The 23,168-nt window shown below is 57.8% G+C and overlaps 1 protein-coding gene across 3 annotated transcripts in view; it reads right to left on the bottom strand.

Moving 5' to 3' along the window:
- CNTFR (ciliary neurotrophic factor receptor) overlaps positions 1 to 23,168 on the bottom strand; it is a 39,726-nt gene that overhangs the window by 9,926 nt on the left and 6,632 nt on the right. For all 3 annotated transcript variants that reach the window (XM_059924562.1, XM_059924561.1, XM_059924563.1), the window contains exons 2-4: positions 20,882 to 20,996; positions 8,070 to 8,154; positions 3,651 to 3,884 (exon numbers count right to left, since the gene is read on the bottom strand). In XM_059924562.1, coding sequence (XP_059780545.1) covers positions 3,651 to 3,884; positions 8,070 to 8,154 — 319 coding nt within the window. In that variant the 5' untranslated portion in view covers positions 20,882 to 20,996. The remainder of the gene's footprint in view (positions 1 to 3,650; positions 3,885 to 8,069; positions 8,155 to 20,881; positions 20,997 to 23,168) is intronic.

The following is a 23,168-nucleotide window of genomic DNA, read 5'->3' as shown; positions in this document are numbered from 1 at the left end:
CCCACCAAACCTCATGTTTTTCCTCTCATCTCGCCAGCCCGCCTGGGCTGGAGCCCCCAGCACGCACGAGGCCTGCCCGCCAGTTCAGAGAGGAGGAGGGGCGAGCTGCCCACACCCCTGGCCAGGCCAGGCCAGATCAGGCCAGGCGGGGCGGGGTGACCCTTCCAGCTCCAGCCCTGCCTGGGCCGCACCCACACTCCTCCTCCTCCTCCTGCCTGGCATTCAAGACCCATGGCCTGTCCTAACCTTATCTCGTGACATCCCTCGAGGCACCCCAACTTCTGGACTCCTAAATGCCCACCATCTACCCATCGTTTCTCCCCAATTTCTTCTTCAACCACAGGCTGCTCTCTCCTTCCCCACCAAACAGAGCTGAGGAGGAAGCGATGCTGAACCAGGGGTTCAGGAGCTCCTGTCCTGACCAATCAAATACAAATATTTGAAACCTGGACAAAGAACTGTCTATTTAAAATCAGTCACTTAATCTCCGATTTATTTCAGCTTAAAATCAGAATGACACGGAATTAGCAGTGTCTAAGGAAACAAAAGGATGCTACTGAAAGGAACCTTGTGATCCTGTTTCCTAATGTGGGGGGTCCTTTCATCACCCTGGGTAGGGGCCTCCTTGCTCGTTGTGACCATCTGCCTGAGGGCAGGAAGGTGGGTCAGGAGGAAGCAGTTCAGGGATCAGCCTGGTTAAGGGGACTTTCAACGGAATATTTTTATGATCAGGTTCCCTTGGAAATAGAGACATGAAAATCTTATATGTTTAGGATAAATATTGAAGAATTTTTAGTTTGAATGGCCCACAAATCAGGGGTAGCTTTGTCCTGTTCTCTGAGCACTGGCGAGAAGGATAATTTGATATTGAGTGTTGCCAAACCCAGTCTCTTGTTACTAATATAAAGTGACTGAAACAATCATGATTAATGTCCCCTGTTCCTCTGACCAACTCTTTAGAAGGAAACAAGGCAATGAGAGATAAGTATCTGTAACTAATGCTACAGCCAACTCATGGCCAGCTCTCCTCTGACAGGCAGGGCCTGGGGAGTGATCAGCACTATATATAAAAGGTCTGGGTTCTGGTCACAAAGGGCAGCTGTGGGTATGGCTACAGGCATTACATCTAGACCCAATCCCCTTCCGGTGACCTCTCAAAGAAAATCGAGTCATCAGGAATGGGGGCCCAGAGCCACCAAGGCCCAGCCATCACAGCCAGCCTTGTCCATCCTGAGGACTTCTGGGACTCGAACTGAGAAGACAAGGGTATGGGTGACTTGTACCAAGTTGGCCTCATACTCCTTGCACTCAATATATGGCCTTTTTCCCCATGTAAGGGCCCAGGGCTAGGCTGCATGGTCCATTTCTAACGTACCCTGTGGTGGGCCAGGGAGGACTCTGGTGGGCTGATCCTGCATATCTCAAGCTGGCCGACAGGGGTCACTCCACCCTCGGTTTGCAACTAAGGCGTTCCATGATGACTGCCATCTCTCCAGTTTAAACACATAAAAGAGCTTTTCTGTGGGGAAAGGAACATCCCTACCAAAACATACCTGTACCTCTCCTCTAGCCCCACTGACGGGTCAGTGTTGTGGCGGACCCTGAGCAACACTTCAGCCTAACATTTCCCACGGTTGTCCACACCAGTCTCCTGATAGTGGGGAAAGGGCCTGCTTCCAGGTCCCTCAAGCGTCTCCTCCCCTCAGTAGCTCCCAGGAGTAAAGAAACCATCTTCAGACAGTGGGGTGCATCACCCAAGTGGGATGAGGCTGGAGAAGCTTGAATCCTTGGCTCAAGAAGAAAAGAAGCTATTTTCAGAGTATTTACTCTGTCAGTTGGTGCCTCTGGCTGAGCTCCATAGGCCTGCCCAGATGACCATCAGCAACACTGATAACCTCACCATCCCGATGCTCCAAACGCCTCTTCTGAATCACACTCACCTGCTCTTCCTTCTACCTTCCTGCCGGCTCCTTCTCATCTTTCATCTTTTTGTGGCTCGTTTCTTCCATCAACCCCTTTTACAGTGATGGTCTTCAGGGCTGGGCTCTGGGTCCTCTTCTCTCCTCATCCCACAATCTCACCCTTGGCCATCTCACCCCCTCCCAAGGAGTTAATGCTGACACCCCCCCCCCCCAAATTCCCATCTCCAGCACAGGCCTCTCCCCAAATGCCAGACCCTCAGATTCACTGGCTACCAGCCATCAACTCCCGGTTGTCCCCCGGGGACCACAACCCAACATGTCTATAGCAGATGGTGGTGCCGCAGATCCCTCACCCGTACCCGCTGACTGCTTCTGCAGTTATTTGCCTCAGAGCTTTCTTTGGCCACCAAAACCTGCATTGCCTGTCAGGGCATCAGGCCAAAAGTGCTGGGGAATTAAAGCAGCCCCACCCCGACCCCTTTGTGTATAAGCATCTGAGCCCCCGCACTCCTTAGGCAGGAGAACTCTGAGACACATTTTCTGCCTCGGTTCCCGGGGCTCCCCCAGCGGGTTAAGCGCCAGTTGCCCAGAAGCAGTGGCTAGATAACTCCCCCTTTACTGGCTAGCTTAACTTCCTTTTCTATCACTTTCCCATTCCCTTATGATGTTTCTGTCACCTGCCAAATAGACTACCTGTATGTAAATTCTCACCTGATTCTAGGGAAACCCAAACTGAGACACCGTGTAAACAGAACACACTATCTTCTCCTCCAGCTGACCCTTCCACCTTGTCTCTGTTGCAGCGATTGGTACCACCAGCCGTCTTGACTCTTCCCACTCTCTATTCTCCTGTCCTCCCTACCTCCAATCCATCACCAGCTCCTGGAGGTCCAATCACCCCCTCTCAACTTCCCCAACTCTATGCCCCGGTCCTAGGTCCCCCTCATCTCTCCTGCATCCCAGCAACAGCCTCCTTCCTGCCCCCGCCTTTGCCCATCCACCTGCCTCCCCGAAGCACAGAGAGAGGGACCTTTTAACAACATGACTCTGATCGTGTCACTCCCCAGCTTCTAGGATCATGATCTGCCCCGTCCCCTCCTTCAGCTCCCTTCTGCCATTTATACCAACCCAAGTGGCCTTTTCATGCCCTCCCAGCCTCTGAAGCCTATGGTCACACTCAGCTCTCTGCCAGAAAGAACTTTTTCAGTGTATCTTCCAAATCCTCCAAGTCTCCATGTGCTTCACACTCCAGGAAGCCTTCCTTCTTCCCTGGAGCTTCCCAGAGTGCCACACCTCTACCTGCATAACCGTATACCCCATTTTCTTCCCTAAGGCCCTCAGGGCCAGACCCTGTGAGAGGACACAGTGGAGTGAGGCCACTCCAGCTCGGAGCTGGGACTCTAGGATTCTTCCCCACCAGGCCCCAGGTGGGCCATGCCTGCCAGCCCTCCTGTGCCCATCTTGTCACAGGGAACAGGATTTCAGGATCTCAAAGATCTCCAGTGGGGGTGGATACAAGTGCAAAATGCCAGGGGTCCGGACTCAGGGGGTGAGACTGGGCTCAGAGGTCAGAAGAGCAGGCTCAAATAGGATCAGAGGGCAAGGGTCAGGGCCTCCACCACTACCACCAGGAAGGGGCTTTGAACCGGGCCAAGGGTCTGGGCCTCATGGACAACGCCCTTGAGTGAAGTGGGAGGTCAAATGAGGGGTGCTGGGAGTAACACTTACAGCCCACATTTAGGAGGACTTGGTGGCGCAGGTGCCAGGAGTCGCGGTGGAAGCAGGCGTAGACGCCGCTGTGGCCCAGTTCCAGGCCACGGAGCACAAGCTGAGAGCCGTTGAGCAGGTCAGGGGCCAGGTCTGTCCCATTCACCCGCCACGTCACAGCTGCATCCCAGTTCGCCGTCCCACACGGCAGAGTCACGTCTGAGCCCAGGCGTTCGTACTGCACGTGGGGTGTCTCTGTGGGGGGCAGGGAGGGCACAAGGCAAAAGTCACAGGTCACAGCCCCACCCAACACCCCCAGGCAAACGTGCACGGATGAGAGCCCGTTAATGTGCACAAGTGAGGAGTCCAGGCCGAGAGGCTCTGAGTCTCATGGTGTGAGTGTCCTGGGGAGATGAGGGGTATGCAAAATTCCTGTGCGGCCGTACAAGGGTACAGGTACATGAGTGCCTCCAAATTCGTACGTGTGTGTGCACGTCTGGGGACCGTGTGTGTATGTGTGTATGTGTAGAGAGTTTGTGTAGCGTGCTGGGAGAGAAGACCGAGTTCACCTCCAGTCCCCAGGTCCTTTTAAAAGTTTTCCTGACCACCACGACCCCAACCTCTTGCCACCAACAGGCCCAGCCCCAGTCACTGACATCTGCTACCCAGGCAAGCTGGGGCTGAGGGGCCCCTCTCCTGAACTCCTCCCTCTGTCTCTTCCCATCTCTTCATCTTCCCCATCCTTGTCTTTCTGTCCTGCCTCTCTCCCTCTCCCTGACTCTGAGCCCCTGACAAGCCCCCCGCTCCCAACCATACAGGGCTGGGGCAGCAGCAGGAGAAGGGAGAATGGGCAGGGTCCAGGACAGGAGCCCTAGGGAACTCCTGGCAGCTGTCAACATCATCATGAGGCAGGAACTGCTTGGGGTGTGGGTGGGGGAGTGCTGGGACTGAGGGAGCTCTCTGACCGTTCCTCTCTTGCCCCCAGGAGGGGCCTGTCAGAGCCAAAAGCAAACCCCAGCCCTGGCCTCGGCAACCCAGGCGTGATGGACGGAGCCCAGGAGACTGGAGTGGAAGGGCGGGAGGGAGCACCTGTCGAGAGGCAGCGCTAGGTGGGGAGGCGAGTGGGACAGAGGAAGTCCAAGGCACCGATTCTACAGACAGCCCCAGAGAAGCGGGCACCGGGAGATGCGAATCTACCCTCCTCATCCTGCCTCCCAAGCCTGGAAGGACAGATGCTTCCCTGATCCCAGCCAGATCTGTGGAGTGAGGGTGGGAGGGGCAGAGCGAGGGGGAGGGGGGCGGGGGGGTGGTTGCGGGATCCCTCGTTAACACTCCCTCACATCTCCCCTCCAGAGAGCCACCCCGCAGAGTCGGGGGATTTTCAGAGGCAATTCCTGTTAAAGAGCCAATTAAGTTGGGCCAGTGGCCTCTTAATTAGACTTGTTAACACCACCAGGACTGCAGGGGGTAGGGATTCCCCCCCCCCACCCCCCCGCCCCATGCCGCCAGCCGCCCCCTTCCCTCCTTTGTAGACCCCTCCCCAGTTCTGCTTTTCTCTGTGCTGAAACATCTGTCCCTGTTTGCTGCCTCAGTCACCCTCCCTGTGCCGGGGATCTCTCTGTGTCTCCAGCTCTCTCCCCCGCTGCCTGTCTCTGTCTCGCCCCTCTCTGAGCCTCTCTGTCCCCGTCAAAGGAGAGGGAAGCAGGAAACCCAGCCAGCCCTGACCACTCGTCTGTGGGGCCTGGGACCAGCCGAACAGAGGATGAACAGGCGGAAGGGTGGTGGCCGGGGGGCCTTGGAGGCCACAGCTGTGAGGCTGGACCAGAGACTGACTGGGGGCCTCCCTCTGACCAGAGGCCCAGTGTCCACGGCTCAAGCCATAGAGCCCCCCCCAGTCCACCAGCCCTAGCCACTGAGCCCCCCTCCAGCCTCCCTTCCAAAAACCTGGAGCTTCCAGGAAACACGCCAAGCCCCTCTCTCTGCACACACACACACACACACACACACACACACACACACACACACACACCCACCCCCCGCCCCAGCAGAGACTCTGCATCCAGCGGCCTGAGGAGGAGGCTGAAAACTGACCATCATGGAGGGGGCGTGGCCATCACGGTCCCAGCAGCAACACATCAACACTGACCAACAGCAGCTCAGAACTAACATGGCCCCGGTATGGCCCTTTAATACTGGGGGGCCGGTACAGCCGCAAGATGAGGAAACCAACCCAACAGCACAATGAATGTAATGGCAGTGGGGCAACACGTGGGGAACCCTGTCTGCCTCACAAAGGAAATGGAAACACAACCTGACAACAGTGACAAACCAACCATGTAAGGGCAGGGCAGGAATGAAAAAATGACAACACAATGACAGATGACAACTACAGGCCACAATGCAGAGGCAGAGGGGGTAATGTGACATGACAATCACACAGTGTCACAACTGCTACAATTAACACAGCAATGGCAATACACACAGCCATGCAACAGCTCCAAAGATGGCAGTGATTTAATCCTTTGTCTCTGGACAGCTTTCCTCCCGCCCCGTGGGTGCCCCTACCGATGTGCTGTCCATTTCAGAAATTAAATCAAGCAGCAGGGGGAGGATGGGCTTCTTGGCCCTGACGCGGTGACAAATGCTCCAAAGGAATCAGCTGTGAAAAGGTTGTTAGAAGCCAGGATAAGAGACAGAGACAGGATGAGGTCATGGACATGGAGAACACACAGGGATAGAGCTGACGGCTCCCTCGCACCTGTGCACATGGGCTCACATGGGGACCACATGCTGGAAACAGTCCCCCCAAGCGTCCTAAGCAACTTCACATCACCATACACATAGGATGAAGACAGTCACCACAAAGAAGAAAAAGCACACACAGGACAACCATCCACAAGGTCACAGCTACACAGGGACACTGTGCCACTTCAGGGACGGTAACACCTGATAAAAGGCCACATGCATGCACAGGAAGGGCGCTGTCACCCAGAGGCACAGTTACACATGGGGACATGGTCTCACACACAGAGAGACAGTTTAACAGGGACACGAACACACGAAGAGACAGAAACAGAGAAACTAACAAACTATCACACATGGGGTACAGTCTAAACCACAAGGACACAACCCCACAAAGGCCACGGTCACACATCAACTATGTCACACACAGGGCACAGCCCACAAGGATATAACTACACAGAGAAACGCACCCAAACAGGGACACAGTCTCACTCACACAAGCACACAGTCTAACGCACAAGGACAGTCTCACACTCTCAGAGATGCAGCCTATGCCCACACACAGGGCAGGGGCGAGGCCAACGGGAAAGACCACCGGCGGGCCTAGGCTGGTCCGGTCAGCACAGGAGCCCCAGGCAGGCCGACTGCGGGTGGGGGTCGATGGGCTGGCCCGGTGGTCCCTTCAGTCCCTGCCCACTGCGGAGCAGCCCTGGGGCAGGCCAGGCTCTCTCTGGGCCTCAGTGCTGGGCTCACGAGGAAGAGGCCACAGGAGCCTCGACCTACTGCTCTCCTTGAGCCCACAGCCTTGAGGGTCATGGAGCTCAGCCATTAGGGTCTGCTCTGCGCCTGGGCCCAGAGATGCCCCCACCTTCTCTGCCTCTACCTGAGCCAACTGAGGTGGGGGGCAGGACACAACCAAGGGGGGTAGCTCCCTACACTTGGAGGCTCCCTCGTTCAAGGAGCCTCGAGGTCAGACCTCGTACTGACGTGGCTGTCTGAGGTGCTGCCTCAGATGCTGAAGGGCCAGTGGCAACGTTTCCCAGCAGGGGTGCAGCTCCTTGCCCCGTGGTCTGTGAGGACGACTCAGCACTCACTGGACAAGTTGTGGGGGAGGTGCAGGAGGCTGCCAATGGCGCAGCCTGAGCGATCCCTGCCCCCTCCAGCCAGCCCGGCTCGCTGACCGGGCCCCTTCCCTGATGTGCCAGCCCTCTCCCACTTGTCACCCTGCCCATCCCCACACCTTGTCCTCAGTCTACCGTCTCTGTCCCTGTATTCCTTCTGGGATAAGGGGAAATATTCTTACCCACTGTCTCTCTCAGTGCCTCCCACTGCACCCCCATAAATCCGAGGGGACCCCATTTCACCAGATACTGTACAGGGCCCTGCCCTTAGCTGCCCCCAACTCCCATCCCACCTGCCTGTACCCTGTATCAGTGCTAGTGGGCAGAGGGACAGATCATCTCAAGGCAGAGATACCATCAGCATGAGACCGCCCAGGAGTGACCGGGGGACTGTGTTTATGGGACGACATCAGGGGGTCACCCCGTATATCAGTGTCATATGACTCATGTTCATGTGTGACGATGCCAGCCTATGGCAGTATGTGGCTCTTGGGTGGGTGTGTACAGCTATGCCGGGGAGGGTTCACGCTCAGTTCCCAGAGGGGGTCAGCAGGGAGCTCCCCCGCCCAGCACTCACCCTGTGGACTGTGTCTCTGGGCGTAGACCACGGCAGCGGCAGCAGCAAGCACGGCACAGCAGGCCCATGGGACAGGAGCAGCCATCTGTTGGGAAAGAGTGGGCGGCGGGGAAAAGGGGCAGCATCAGCCCAGGCAGGAGCCTCCTGGGGAGCCCCCCCTCCTCTCAGGCAAGACTGGGAAATCCCAGCCCTAGGGCCAGGGCACCTTGACCCCAAATGCCCTTCTTAATGGGGCTCAGGATCCTCTTCAAGCAACAGAAAACATTATTGGCACCTGTAGGCAGAGGTCTGCTAAGATGGTAGAAGGCAACCTACAACGGTTTGTTGTTCAGTACAGCCGCTGGAGGCAGGATGGGTTACAGATCACTGGTAATGCTAGGGCCATTTTTCTAGGAAAAAAATAACTTCACCGGTAAGGTTGGCTAATTAGCTATAAACATCACAAACTGAAAGGGTGATGTTCTAACTTAATTGGAGGTCTATACTTCTCCAAATTGCCTTGAATGAAAGGCCCCCTGCCACGCTCCTGGGGAGAGAGCCCCTCGGATCTGCCCCTGCCATGTTCCCCCAACCCACCCCCATCCCCGGGTGAGCCTTGCCCCACTGGGCTCTGGGAAGTTCAGAGCAGCAGGGTACCAGGGCAGTGGTACATTGTGACCAGGTCAGATGTGGCTTTTGCTTTAGTGGACACTTAATGATCATGAGAAGGATGAGGGATTTTCCCTGTCAGGGACCACAGCCCGTCCTTCAGCCCAGGAGCCTGGGAGCCCCAGCCCAGCAGATACGCATCAGTGTCTACACACTCCCATGTGGGCACACAAAGCACACTCAGGACATGTTCCCAGAAGCCAGGATGGATCCAGTGGCCCCCCTACCTGCTGTCCTGCTTCCTGGGATGGGTCCGGCTGCCCTCACCCCACTCCACCCCAGCACATGCCCATACCTGAGGGCAGGGAAATAACTATTTCCTGCAGGAAAGGTTCCAAACCTGACTCTCCTGCCCCAGTCTGAGGAGAGAGGGGGACTGTCAACAAGACAGAAGCAGAGATCCAGAGAGGGACACTGCCAGACACTCAACCACGGCCACTACCAGAGGTACAGCCAACACACAGCAAAGACACTAGCCAGAGACACTGCCCAAAACAAGAGACAGAGCCCCAGAGAAAGAGCCCACACACAGACTGGAGAGACTGTGCCGGGCACGATCAGACAAAGCCAGAGAAACAGGTAAGATAAACCAGATAACCAGCCAGAGACACGGCCAGAGAACAGCCAACACACAACCAAAGGACCCGCAAGAAACCCTGTGAAAGACTCGGCCAGACGCAGGCAGACATATCAGAGAAAGAGTAAGCAGCACAGGCAGAGAAACCATCAGCAACATAGCCGGAGAGCCAGAGACACTGTCAGAAACCATGCCAGAGAAACTGCCTGACACACAGGCAGAGAAATACCAGGGGAACTGATAGACACAAACAGGCATACACCCAGGAAAACTGCCAGTGAGAGAGCCAGAGACACAGCCAGATGCCCAGTCAGGAAGTATCCATACCACTCAAAACACTGCCAGGGACATGCAGACACACAGTCGGACACACTGCCAGAGAAACAGCCAGAGACACTGCAGACAGAGCTACAGCAGGGGAGACAAGTGTGGCTGTCAGCCTGGAGCGGCGGGTGGGGGAGCCGGAGAGAATCTGACTTCCGGGGCCTCCTCTATGGGAAGGGCTCCTGCCTACCCACTGCTACACTCGCCCCTCACCAGGCGAGCCCTCCCCTCTGCACCGGGTGCTCCTCCAGCTACAGCCCCAGGAGCTCCGGCTGCCCCTCCCTGGCACAGCTCATCTCTCTAGGCCCCAACTGGCCTCGGCTACCCCTCCCGCATCTGTGACCCCTGAGGCCTTTGCTACCACCTGGCCTGGCTCCTGACCCTCGGCCACTCCCCCATCTTTAGCTGCTCCTCGGGCCTAGGAGGGTAAGACAATGGCCAAAGTCACAGTCAGCAAGTGGTGGGGCGAAGAAAGGAACCCAGGATGAGCCAGCGCTAGACTCAGAGCAAAGGAACCCAGGATGAACCAGCGCTAGACTCAGAGCAACGGAACCCAGGATGAGCCAGCGCTAGACTCAGAGCAACCGAACCCAGGATGAGCCAGCGCTAGACTCAGAGCAACCGAACCCAGGATGAGCCAGCGCTAGACTCAGAGCAACCGAACCCAGGATGAGCCAGCGCTAGACTCAGAGCAACCGAACCCAGGATGAGCCAGCGCTAGACTCAGAGCAACCGAACCCAGGATGAGCCAGCGCTAGACTCAGAGCAACCGAACCCAGGATGAGCCAGCGCTAGACTCAGAGCAACCGAACCCAGGATGAGCCAGCGCTAGACTCAGAGCAACCGAACCCAGGATGAGCCAGCGCTAGACTCAGAGCAACCGAACCCAGGATGAGCCAGCGCTAGACTCAGAGCAACCGAACCCAGGATGAGCCAGCGCTAGACTCAGAGCAACCGAACCCAGGATGAGCCAGCGCTAGACTCAGAGCAACCGAACCCAGGATGAGCCAGCGCTAGACTCAGAGCAACCGAACCCAGGATGAGCCAGCGCTAGACTCAGAGCAACCGAACCCAGGATGAGCCAGCGCTAGACTCAGAGCAACCGAACCCAGGATGAGCCAGCGCTAGACTCAGAGCAACCGAACCCAGGATGAGCCAGCGCTAGACTCAGAGCAACCGAACCCAGGATGAGCCAGCGCTAGACTCAGAGCAACCGAACCCAGGATGAGCCAGCGCTAGACTCAGAGCAACCGAACCCAGGATGAGCCAGCGCTAGACTCAGAGCAACCGAACCCAGGATGAGCCAGCGCTAGACTCAGAGCAACCGAACCCAGGATGAGCCAGCGCTAGACTCAGAGCAACCGAACCCAGGATGAGCCAGCGCTAGACTCAGAGCAACCGAACCCAGGATGAGCCAGCGCTAGACTCAGAGCAACCGAACCCAGGATGAGCCAGCGCTAGACTCAGAGCAACCGAACCCAGGATGAGCCAGCGCTAGACTCAGAGCAACGGAACCCAGGATGAACCAGCGCTAGACTCAGAGCAACCGAACCCAGGATGAACCAGTGCTAAATTCAGAGCTGGGGCTGGAGAAAGAGAGATATGAGGCTGGAGGCCTACCTGGTCCCCACCTCAACCCCTGCAGGGTGCCCTCAGACCCTCCCCGACCATCTCTGCCGTCCTCCCGTGCCTTTTCCTCATAGCCAGGAAGATACTCCACCTCAGAGCCAGCCCACTGCCCACCACACGGGAGAGGAACCAGGGCATCAGGAGGCAGACGGGCAGGCAGAGTGGACAGAGGTTAGATCACAGAATGGGAGTAGAGGGACAGGGTGGTCCTCTGCTCCCTGCTCCTTCCTGGTCCCAGTTGGGAGGGCCGTGCGGGTGAGGAGATGGCCTGGCACGAGTGTAAGGCATACAAGCAAACACACACACACACACACACACACACACACACACACACCCAGGTCCCCACAGGGGGAGGGGTGGCTTCTTCATCAAAGTCGCCTCCATCAGCCCGATGAGTTACTGTAAGGGCCGGGCCCTGGGCCAACGGGGCTGCAGCCATGGGAGACAGGCGCTGCTGAGAGCAAGCGCTGCAGAGAGGGGGGATGGGGTACCACGACAGATGCTGCACGGTTGGGGACACCCAGAAAAGGGAGAGACCCAGGGAGGGGGGAACAGAGAGGCGAGGAGAGAGGGAAAGCAGTGAGCGGAGACCCTGAGGGACAAGAAAAGACCAAGACAGGGAGAAACGGAAGAAGAGGCACAGGAAGAGAGACAGGGAGCATAGGAGATGGGCAGAGATTCAAGGACAGAGGGAGAGACAGGCCCAGAGAGAGTGACAGAGACCCCGGCAGGGTCTCTGTGCCCACCAAGAGCATCTCTCCAAGCCCACCCACCTCCTGCAGTGTGAGGAGAGGATGCCGTCAGTGCAGCAGCGCTGGCTGATCCGAGACAAGAGCAGGGCTTCCTGAGGGCTGGAGGGCTTCTGCCTATGAATCCAGGAACCCAGCCCCCAGGGCATAAGGGTGGACAAAACCCCCATCCCACCCCACCTGCAGGTCCAGGGGGCCCCAGGCCAATTTCACTTCCCTCTTCCCTCCGAGTCCCCGCTGGACCCATTCCCAGGTAGGGAAGCTGAGGCCAGAGGCATCCAAGCTACACCTCTGCCCTAGCCTAGCTCACCTCAGGCCACCCATCCCAGGGCAAAGAGCATCTTTCCCAGGAATTTTCCAAGTCCACACCCCATGGCTCTGGGATAGATCTGGAGCATAAATCCCATAAAGCCCCAGATGAGGGCTATGCAAACTGGCCCAGGCTCCCTGCAGACCCTTCCAGAGGCCCAGCCTGGCCGCCAGCCCCAGCCCCAGAAACGAGGAGGGAACAGAGGGCACCCCGCTAGCAAGTGCCCAGCAGCCCAAACCCCTTGTAAGCAGAAGCCCAGCACCTCTCCTGACACAGAACCCCACAGTGTTGCCACACACATACACACACACACAGGTGACACATCAAGAGACAACCCTGGGCCCCCAACTTACTGTCACTGTTCCACCATGACACAAAGACATTACACACTGATAACAACACCCAGTGAAAATGACACAGTTGCACAGTTGACAATGACACACAGGGATATTGACAGTCACCACAGTGACAATGATGCAGTGAGTGACAGTCACACACAATGACATCAACAAACAAGGCAATGACACCTATTGACACTGACACAGTCACAATGACAGTAACCTCAGAATCAAAGATGCAATGAGACTGACAGTCACATAGGCTAACAATGACAGTGACATCCACAGTGACACAGGGATGTTGACAGACTCAGTAAGATGGACAGTCACACAGAGTAACACCAGCCCTCAGTAATGCTGACACCACGGAGGCTGACAGTCGCCAGCAGGGACACTGACACAGTGATACGTTCCAGATCAAGGACCTCAACTACCCAGTTTCTGGCTTAGGATCCAGGGCCCAAGACCCCTCTTGCCAGCCCCGGTAGGAGCTCAGGTGCCCTGCACCTCAGCCCTCAGCCCCTGCCCAGCTGAAGGCAAAACCTAAGAAAGGGAAGTGTGAGTCTGGAAAAGTCTCTATTTACCCCTGCAGAAACAAGGCAGTTTAACTTATTCAACCCAACCCTGGGGAACCCCTGCCACATCCAGGATGGGACTGGGGGTTCTGGGCACCACTGCCTGGGGCCCAGCTCTGACTGCGTGTGTGTCGACGTGCAATAGCACGTTCTGAGCTTCGGGCTTCAGGGTGCTGGTTGGTGTGGGTGTGTTGAGGGTCAGGTAGGTTCAATCTGGCCTGGACAATGAATGAACGGGGAGGCCCCACGTGGTACCTCCGAGAAACTGAGATCCAGTGAAGGTCACTGGCCTGGACCCCACCCCCCTCGGCCTGGGGCTGGTGTGAGGTCAGAAGCATCCCTCTGATGGAGGGCATCTGGCCCACAGCAGGGGCCAAGGTGACATCTCCATAGCTTCCAGTCTCCCTTGGCAACCCCAGACTCCAGGGTCCCCCAGGGTAAGGGAAAAGGCACTCTGTGTTGGGGCCTCATCCCCTTCTTCTCTCCCTACCACAGCCCTAGAAGATGCATCCTGGGAATGAGGCAAGAACCCAGGGCAGGACGACCCGCTGATTCAAAGGCCTAGGAAACTCTAGGGGCCTCAGACCTGCAGAGGAATTAGGGTGGAGGAAGAGAGACACCTACACTTGGAGACAGAGAGGGAAAATGAGAGACAGAGCAGGGGCAGAGACAGGGACAAGGACATGGTGGGCAGGGAGGAACAGCGCTGGCTGCGGGGGAGGCTGGGAGAGACAGTCTGCGCGGGCGGGAAGCTCCAGGATGGGGAGGAGGGGCTGAGGCCAGGAGGCCCCCAGATCCCACCAGGCCTAGGCAGCCTGGACAGCGTGGGCGGTGGGGGGGGGGGGGGCAGAGGCCTGAGCGGTCCAGAGGCTGGGGGTGGGGCGGAGGCCAAGGAGGGAGGCCTGGCCCCTGGCAGCTGGCCCGGCAGGCCCCCCATGGGGGAGGGGGCGGGCCTGGGTCAGGGGCCAGCTCCTGGGCTGGGGCCGGCTGGCCATGGGGCAGGCTCCTACTCCCCGCGGTGTCTCCCCCTGTCTCTTTCTCCTTTCTCTCTGAATCCAGACCGGGCCCTCCTCTCAGCTCTCAGTGCCCCCACCCTAGGTGGCACAGGACCCAGAAGCCATGCCTGGGTTTAGGACTCAAGCCATATCTCCTCCTGGGCTACCCATCCCCACCCGCTCCGGGAGCAAGCCCCCGTGCTCAGGGGAAAGGACCCCACCCAAACATATGCCCCCTCCTCCCCCGCAGAAGGGGGCAGGAGAAGCTGAGCACCAGTGGGAGGGGGGCCAGGAGGGAGGCAGGGGGAGCGGTCCCCCAGCTCCAGCCTCTGGCTGAGGCTGTGGAAAAGGAGGCGGCCCAATGTGAGTGAGTTGGGGGGGGGTATCCGCACCTGCTGTTGTGACCTCCACAGCCGGAGATGGGGGCCTGGGGGGGGACAAGATTCCGATGGATTTTGGCAGCAGCCTGGACTCTGAGCGCTCAAACCCCCCACCCCCCAGCCTCTTGCACCGTGGGGACCCTGAGATCAGCATGTGCGTGCCCTGCTGCACGTGTGTGCGGGCGTGTTGCGGGCCTCCCATGACGGGCCTGGCTGGGCAGCTGGGAGGTGTCCTGGGGAGATGGGAGTCTGAATCCCACCAGCCGTGCACACATGTGGAGCCCCACTCGGGGGCCTGCATGCTGCCTGGTGACCTGGGCACCGGCTTGTATATGCTCACATATGCAGGCCTGGACTTAAGCAGCCCTCTCGGTGCAAAAGGTCTGGGCTTTCTCCCTCAAAAGTCATCTGATCCAGCCCCCTGCCTCTCAAATGGGAAGCAGGAAGGGGCAGATAAGTTCATATCCTCCCTTTGGGCACATGGGCTCTGGATAGCTTCACAGCACCTGAGGTACAAGCGCCAAATCCCTCATCCCCTAACCCCAGTCCAGAGTCCCTTCTGGCTTCTAGAAGAATCAGGAGGATCCCTCTATCCAGAAAAGGCCCACACACCAGTTGGGTTAAGTCCAGGGGGAGTGGGGGCTTGGGGGCTGGCCTTCTTGGAGGGACAGACGCTGCAGCAGGAGGTTAGACAGCTGGAAGAACTCCATGAAAGGCGGGGGATGGGCAGAGCAACAGGGTTGACTGAGACCTCCCTCCGCCAACAGGGGAGCAGGCTCTCAGCAGATGAGGCAGGGGCAGGAAGGAGGCTGCAGAGCCCTCCATGGAGACAGAAGGATGGACAGAATAGCTTTCCACACTTGGGGGCTGGGACAAAGACCTATTTGCCTCAGCATCTCCCACTACACCCCACCCCTGGCCCCATCACTGCTATGGTGCAGACACACCCTCGAATATATACACAGAGGTTGATGCTTGCAAGCTTGTGTGTGCACGCGTGCACACGCACACACACACACACACACACAAAGGGGGGTGGGGGTGGGCAGTGCATGTGAAGCATTGATGTGTAACGAAAAGAACTGAAGACGGTCTTTCCGACAGAGCCAGAGGTGAGCAGGGGAACAGAAACGTCAACTGTCTTCACGTGTGCTGTTCTCCCTGCCCCCCAACACGCACGCACACTGCACACACTACTTCTGAGGAAGCTTCTGGTCTGCTGGGCAAAAGCAAGCCATCCTTCCTCCCCCTTCCTCCCCTCCGCACAGTGGGGAAGCCAGAGCAATCTGTTCCTGATGGGTAAACACAGGCATGAGTATGCGCGCACACATGCTCACACACACACCAGTGATTCAGGGGTACGTGACACCCAGTGCTCACTTCACCCCAAGATGGGACGCACACTCGGGCTCTCACTACCACTGGCAGAGCTTCCCAAAGTCCCCCACCTCCACCACACACAGCCAGAGCTTCACAGACACACCCAGGCAGCCTCTCGCTGCCACAGGCACTTGGAGTCTCCCATCACAGCCACTCATCACGGCCTCCCACGTGGACACCCGCTGCCACAGCCTCACACACGCTGGTATGCGCGCACACACGAATCACAGCCACAGTCACACACAACAGACTCTCTCACACGCACTCAATCAAAACAGTCCTGGTCTCACATATGGATACCAGCACCCACTCAGAACACTCACCCTTCCACACAGATAACAGAGCACCTCCAGAAACGCAGAGCCCCCCCCCCCTCCCCGGCACCCTCAGCCCTCACACCCCCACGCTCGGCAGTAGGAAACAGATACATACTCCATGCTGGGACCTCGGGTTGCCTGGCCTGTGCCTGGGGCAAGAGAGGATAAAGCTCAGGGTGGCCTAAAGCAGGAAGGGAAAGTTCCTGAAAATCAAGGAAACAGACTATTCCTTACTCAGCTCCTTCCTCTCCTGGCCCTGCTTTTGCCAGTATTTGGGAATGAGGGGAGATCCTGGCCAGAGCAGAGGGGTGAGGGAGCCCCCGGGTGAAGAGATGGTGGCACTGGTGGCAGCAGGAGCCAGCAAACCCCAGAAACCAGCCTGCTCCCCAGGGCCCTCCTGCCTCACCTCCTCTTCTCCAGGATGAGGGGCTGCAGCGGCTCTCAGCCGAGCTACCTGCTGAGTGACCCCAGGCCTCTTCAAAACCTCTCTGTGCCTACGACTGTCTATAGGGCACCTGAATGTCAGGCCTGGCTGCAGGAAGGGAGGCAAGGGGAAGGAGATGAGGCCTCGACCTCAACCTCCAGCCCCTGCCAAAGCCCTGTCATCACTGTCAGACCCCAAAGAGAGATGGGGACAGCACTGGCCAAGCCAGTGCTCCTCTGACAAACCACTGAGGACAAGAATCCTAAAGTGTCCTTGGACCCTGCAGCCCCACCTCCCATCACAAGAGAGGACGCTGTGTCGCTGTCCAGGCAGAAAGGAATCCAGGCTGTGCTGGCAGGGCCCCAACTGGAGAACAATTGGCAATGCTGTTGACATCCTCACCACTTGCCACTCCAGGTGTAGCTTGAGCCCTGATGCCCCACCCTAAAGTGAGCCTGAGAGGGCTCCATGGAACCAGGCGGGGGAGCAAACGCCGGGCAGCAGAACCTAAGGAAGCCAGGCAGGGCAACCCCGTAAAGCCAGGTGATGGGGACTTAGGAAGAGCAGGCCGTGGGGACAAAAGAAATCAGGCAGCAAGGTCTGCGGAAACTAGGCGACAGGGCCCAAAAGAACGTAGGCTGTGGGGGCCAAATGAAGCCAGGCCGCGGGGACTGAAGTTAGCTAGGAGGTGGGGACACATGAAGCCAGGCGAGAGGCCCACAGGATGGGAGAAAAGAAAGCTATCAGGAGCTCATGCCCTCTGTCTAGATGTCCCCCACACCCTGGGCCTCTCTCTCAGTAGCCCCCTTCCCACCCAGGTGCTGGTCCCCTCCCCCAGGCCAACGCACACAGCCAGAGCCCCCTCCTCGCTCAGAGGCCTGGTCCAGTTGCAGCCACTGGGCCCCGGCCCCATCCCTGGGACCTCAGGAAGTCCCAGCCCCTCCCACCGGCTGCAGAGGAGGGGGGCTGGGGGGGGGGGAGAAAGAGAAGAGAAGAGAGACAGCTTGGCAGAGGGAGGGCCGAGCAGCCGCGGGGGGCGGGGGCCGAGAAAGGAGCGGGAAGCGGCGAGGCGGGCTGGCGGGCTGGCGGGCGGCGCGGGCGGGGGCGTCTCTGCCGCGGCAGCGGGGGTGACAAGTTCTCCGGCCCTGCGGCTGCGCGGCCACTGACCTGGGTCCCCGTGCAGGCGCCCAGTCGGTGCCTCCGGCGCTCCGTGGGTGCGCCCGGCCGCCCGCGGGCATCGGGCCCCGGGGGTTCGGGGCTGGGGCCCGGGAGGCCTGGGGAGCAGGCGTGTCCCCCCCTCGCCCACCCCCATCCCCACCCCCGAGAGTCCCGGCGGGCGGGCGGGCGAGGCGGCGAGCGGGCCGGGAGGAGGGGAGGAAGGAGCGCGCGGCGAGCGAGCGAGCCGAGCTAGCGGAGGGAGCGAGTGAGGGACGGCAGGCAGTGAGGTCATCCTTTGAATCTAATTGTCTGAGTCAGGAGGAGATGTGGCACTCGATGCAGGGGGAGGGGAGGGGGAAGGGACCCTCCCGACTCCGGGCCGGGGCCCCTCCTCACACCCAGGGCCGGCCGCGGCCTCCCTTCCCCCACCCAGGGCCAAGTTGTCTCGGGCCAATTGGGACAAACCCCTGCCGGTCTCACTCAGGGCTGACCTCTGCTGCCATGGGGGCTCCAACTCACATCACCCCCAGAGAGCGGCCACCTTTCTATTCTCTGGGGGTGATGGGGACCCCCTCCCGGCCCAGGTTGCCCTCCCGCATGTCTGAGGGTAATGGGAAGCCCCCATCCCACCCCCAGGTCGTATTTCTGCCCTGTGAGGAGAAAGGGGGAACCTCCACCAGCCTTCCAAGGGACCTTCGTGCAGTCTAGAAACGTAGAGTCCCCAACTCTACTTCCCAGGTGACTTCTTGCACTGGGAATTTGGGGGAATCTGGACATTGAACCAAAGCTCCCCTTCTTGCCTCCTGAGAACGACACTGCAATGCCTCCCGGTCCTGCACTTTGGGGGGCATGAGGACCCCCAACGGAGCCCAGGGTATCTACTCTGCATGCCCAACTCTTCAGGAAGGGCAGGAGCCAGGCCAGAACCCCAAGGTCCCCAGAGGCTGCTCAGGGGAGCAAGCCCCTCAAGTGGTGGGAGGGCAAGACGACAGTTGGGCCCTGGGCCTGTCAGATGTGCACGCACAAGCACATGCACGCATGTGTACACACGCATGCGGGGAGACCAGGCGGCTGGGGACACTCACACCGAGGGCCACACACCCCTCCCCTCGCCCCCATGGGGGAGGGGTGATAAATATTTAAGCGGCTTTTAGCTCTGAAGGGGCTGAAGCTGGGGGAGGGAGGGGGATCCACAATGCCTGATTAATGGGGTTACCGGCTTGGATCAATCCATCTGCCCGCCGCTCCCTCTTCCCTCCTCCCTCCTCCTCCCTCCCTCCGCCTAATGCGCTTTATCAGGAGACGCTTTTCTGACTTGGCAGCGTCGGGTGTTTTAAATAGACCCATTTAGAGCAGGGGTTGGGGGAGAAAGGAGGGGGGGAAGGGAGACAGAGATTGAGACAGGCTGGGAGACAGAGACGAATCAGGAGAGAGAGACAAGCCCCGGAAGAGAGAGACTGGGAGCAGAGAGACAGAAGGAGATACTGAGACACGGAAATAAGAGGCTGAGGATGACACTCCCATGGAGGCTGAATGGGGCCGGGGGTCGGGGGGTGATGGGGAGGCCGAGGGGAAGCTGGGGGGCTGAAGAGCAGAAACAAACAAACAAAAGAGACAGACAGAGAGAGAGGAAAGGAGTCACCGACGGCGAGAAGAAACCCAGAGAGAGGTTCTCTGCAAGGGCTGAGTGCTAGCCTGGGAGACAGCAGATATCTTTTATTTCCAAAAACAGTTTTTCATCCACTTTGTTAAATTAAAAAGCTGTCTTTAAAGTGGTGCTGGAGGTGCTGCTGCGGGAGGGTGGACAGAACTGCCAAGTCCTCCCTCTCGGCCTCCTCGTCTGCCCCCACAGAAGCTGCCTCAGCCCTAGCCCCCAGGGGTATTCTCCAGCTCCCCTGCCTCTGTGATCCTCTGGGATCCCCAGGGACAGGGTCAGGGCATCTGAGCTACTGTTCATTGGCAGAAAGTCCTTCCTGCTGTCTGGCCTCAGTCCCTCCTGCTGCAGGGAGCCCATTCTCTTGCCTGACCACTAGCCTTCTCTTCTCTGATCCCAGTTCCAGCTCCCTAAGACGTCCCCAATCGGGGGGAAGGATTATGGCCCTCACAGCTGAGCAGCTCACTTTCCCAACCGGCCATCACACTCCTTCCAGGTGTGCCCCCTATTATTGGGTAAATCTGAACTTCTGTCAGATACCCCACTCCAAGTCCCTAGGTCCTCTGGGAACAGTGAGACAGAAGCTTAACTCTCTCCAGCCTTCTGGAGCCTCCCTTCCTCCTCTTCAGAACCCCAGCTCCATTTTGTCCCTTTTATGGCCATGTTGTCAGCCTGGATACCACCCCCTGCACCCTCAACAACACCCCATTCCTAGTTCTGAAGGGTCAGCCCCACCCCCCCACCCCCCCAACTCCCAGGCCGGGAAAATGGCCAGTCTGTTTGGGAGCTGAGATGAAAAGCCCCGCCGGGCCTTTGTGGGCCTCTGGCGGGTTTCGGACAATAGGCCCTTCCGTTCCGCTCCAGCGCGCCTCGATCCCATGGACACCCCCACCCTGGGGGCTGCCAATCCAGGGCCCTTGCCTGGCCAGAATGAAAGGCGGGGAGAGTCAGGCCCAGCCCCCGAGGCTGGCCTCAGAAGATTTTGGACTTTCTGACCCTCCATCCCATCTCCTCCAAGCCCAGCTGCTCCCTGCTGTCAAGCCAGAGAGATGCTTTGGGGGCAGAGAGCGAGCCTAACGGTGAGACAGAAACATACTCCCACATCCAGATTCAGCTCCCTCAGTGCAGAACCCAGTTTTCTGACCTGGCTTTGCCCTTGCCTGTGTGACTGTGGGTAAGTCTCTTCCCCTTTACAGGCCTGTCATGAGGGCATGAAAAGCCTCAGGAGGAAGGAGGAGGGGGGAGCAGGAAGGGCTCTCAGGCCCTCCTTCACTCACATCCCCAGACCCACAGCCCCAGTGCACCTGCCAGATGCCCTGAAACCGACCGGCCTCCCTGGGTCCCCAGCACGTACCTCTTCACCGCTGGCCGCACACCGAGCACATCAATGTCCCTCCTCCTCCTCCAGACCAAACTCTTCCTGAGACTTCCAAAACCAAGGAGGCGGGACGATGTTACAAGGCTGGATTCTAGAAGGGCAAAGGGCACAAATCAGAGGCCACAGAAGAGACCTTAGTCCAACTCAGAGCTCATTTCACACTCACAACCCCACTGTGAGAAGGAGAGACTGAGGCAGGCCGCAGTAAGTGTCTAGAAGAGAAAAAGTTGGGAGTGATCCAGACTCCCTGCAGCACCCTTTGCAGACCTCAGGTTCTGAACCACAGAGACAAAAGGAGGCCAGAAGCCAGTGGCCTGACACCACACATAGATACGCACCCAAAGACAATCCAAAATCCCCACACAACCAGTTCGCAGACACAAGCACCTCCATGTCACAGATATTCTCCCATGCATACTCACACAGAGACACACGGCCCCCAGCAGGGCATAAACACCCACCATCATACTGTTTTCTCCTCATCACCACTACGATTTATTGAGCATCTGTTATGTGTCAGGAACAGTTAGGCACTTTATATGCATGATCTCATTTAATCTTCATGACTTCTCCGTGAGGTAGGTTCTATTATTATTCCCATTTGACAGCTGAAAAAACTGAGATTTGGGGAGGTTAACTTGCCCAAGACCACACAGTTGATCTGTTCCAGAGCATAGATATGAGGGCAAATCTAGCTCCAAAGCCCTTCTGCTATACCAGTTTGGCTCTGCAGATCTCTCTCCCACCAACACAGTGACTTTCCCAATAGTAACAGGAACAGCTAACACTTGCTCAGCGTCCTTGATGAGCCAGATACCATGCTGAGGACTTAACATACAGTTTTTGCAGGTGGGAAAACTGAGGCTCAGAGAACAAAAGCACCTTGCCCAAAGTCACATGACTGGTAGTTGGTAAGAAAGCTGGCTATTCTGAAAGTCACTGTTGCTTCTAGGACTCCACTTACCTAACAGAGCCCTCGACTTCTACAAGACCCCGGAAGATTCTCAGGGTTCAACTGCTCCTCTCCCTGCCAAAACAGGTCCCAGATGTGTCTGCCAAAGGCATGATCAAGTGCCTAAACACATACCCATGAGAAAGGGACTCCATGTCATCCAACTCTGCCCAGAGAGGCAGAGGTACCACCAACCAGGGAGAGATGGCCAGAAACTAAAACAAGGTGTTAGAGACAGGCTGGCTGGTAGTAACAGATACAGACACACCAAGAGATAGGTAGGCCCAAAGACAGGAAGACAGAGACAGACACACGGGACCAAGGAATGACAGAGACAGCGGGAAAAGGAGACAATAGAGGGAGAGGAGGATACAGGCCAACGTGAAAAAACACAGAAGGATAGACACAGACATATAGAACCATCCCACCTTCACAAGAAGAAAACTGTGAAAACAAACAAGACTCAGGCAGTGTGTGGTACGTGTGTAAGTGTGCACTCGAGTGTGCCTGTGTTGGGGGCATGCAGAGTCTGTATCACTACACACATTACACCAGCTGCTTCCAGCAATTTCATCTGATTAATAATAAATGCCCCGTAATTACAGCCACTCCCCCAGCCCTTCTTCCTGTTTTTTGTCAGCTGCCACCAGGCCAGCCCCCTGTGGACCCCACGGCCCCCTCCATCCTCACCTGCTGCCTTCTACAGGGCTGAGAGGACATGGGCTAGGGAAGGAGACCAGACCCCCAGCCTGAAGGGGAATACCCATTTCTCTATTTTGGATTAATGCCCAATGCCCCCAAGCAAAAGGTCGTTTCCCTTAGGTCTCACTCAGAACTCTCCCCCTTCCCTGGGTATAACCTGTGACCCCTAATATGGCCTAGAGGCCCAGGTCTGGGGACACAGAGAGGAATGAACTCTGAACTCCCCTTGCCCACTCTTCATCACTCACTGGCTGGAAGAAGTTTCCATTCACAAAGCTTCCCCAGCCTTGGAACCCCACAGGCTCAAAGGAGGAAGGGACGAGGACAGCCCCCCTTTTCCCACCCCATCATTCCAACCCAGGCAGCCCCAGAGTCTCTGCCCACTTGTGTACTCTCACGCTTTGGACACGCCGTGGCTCCGCCTCCATTCCTGAGCCCCCCCAGGTCCACCTCCTTCCAGGCCTCCCACCCTAGCTCTCCAAGGCAGCTCTATCAGAATCAGCTGCGGGTTTGTGCTGATCTGTTTCTAATCGCTGGGGCCTGGTTCACGCTGGCCCCCACCCCCCAATATTGATTCCATTATTTGGAGAGTCATTGACGTCAAGGACC

Source organism: Balaenoptera ricei, chromosome 6 (assembly GCF_028023285.1).
Source record: "Balaenoptera ricei isolate mBalRic1 chromosome 6, mBalRic1.hap2, whole genome shotgun sequence".
Lineage (NCBI taxonomy): Eukaryota > Metazoa > Chordata > Mammalia > Artiodactyla > Balaenopteridae > Balaenoptera > Balaenoptera ricei.
The sequence above is the reverse complement of the archived record's forward strand: the minus strand, read 5'-3'. Positions and strand labels throughout refer to the sequence as shown.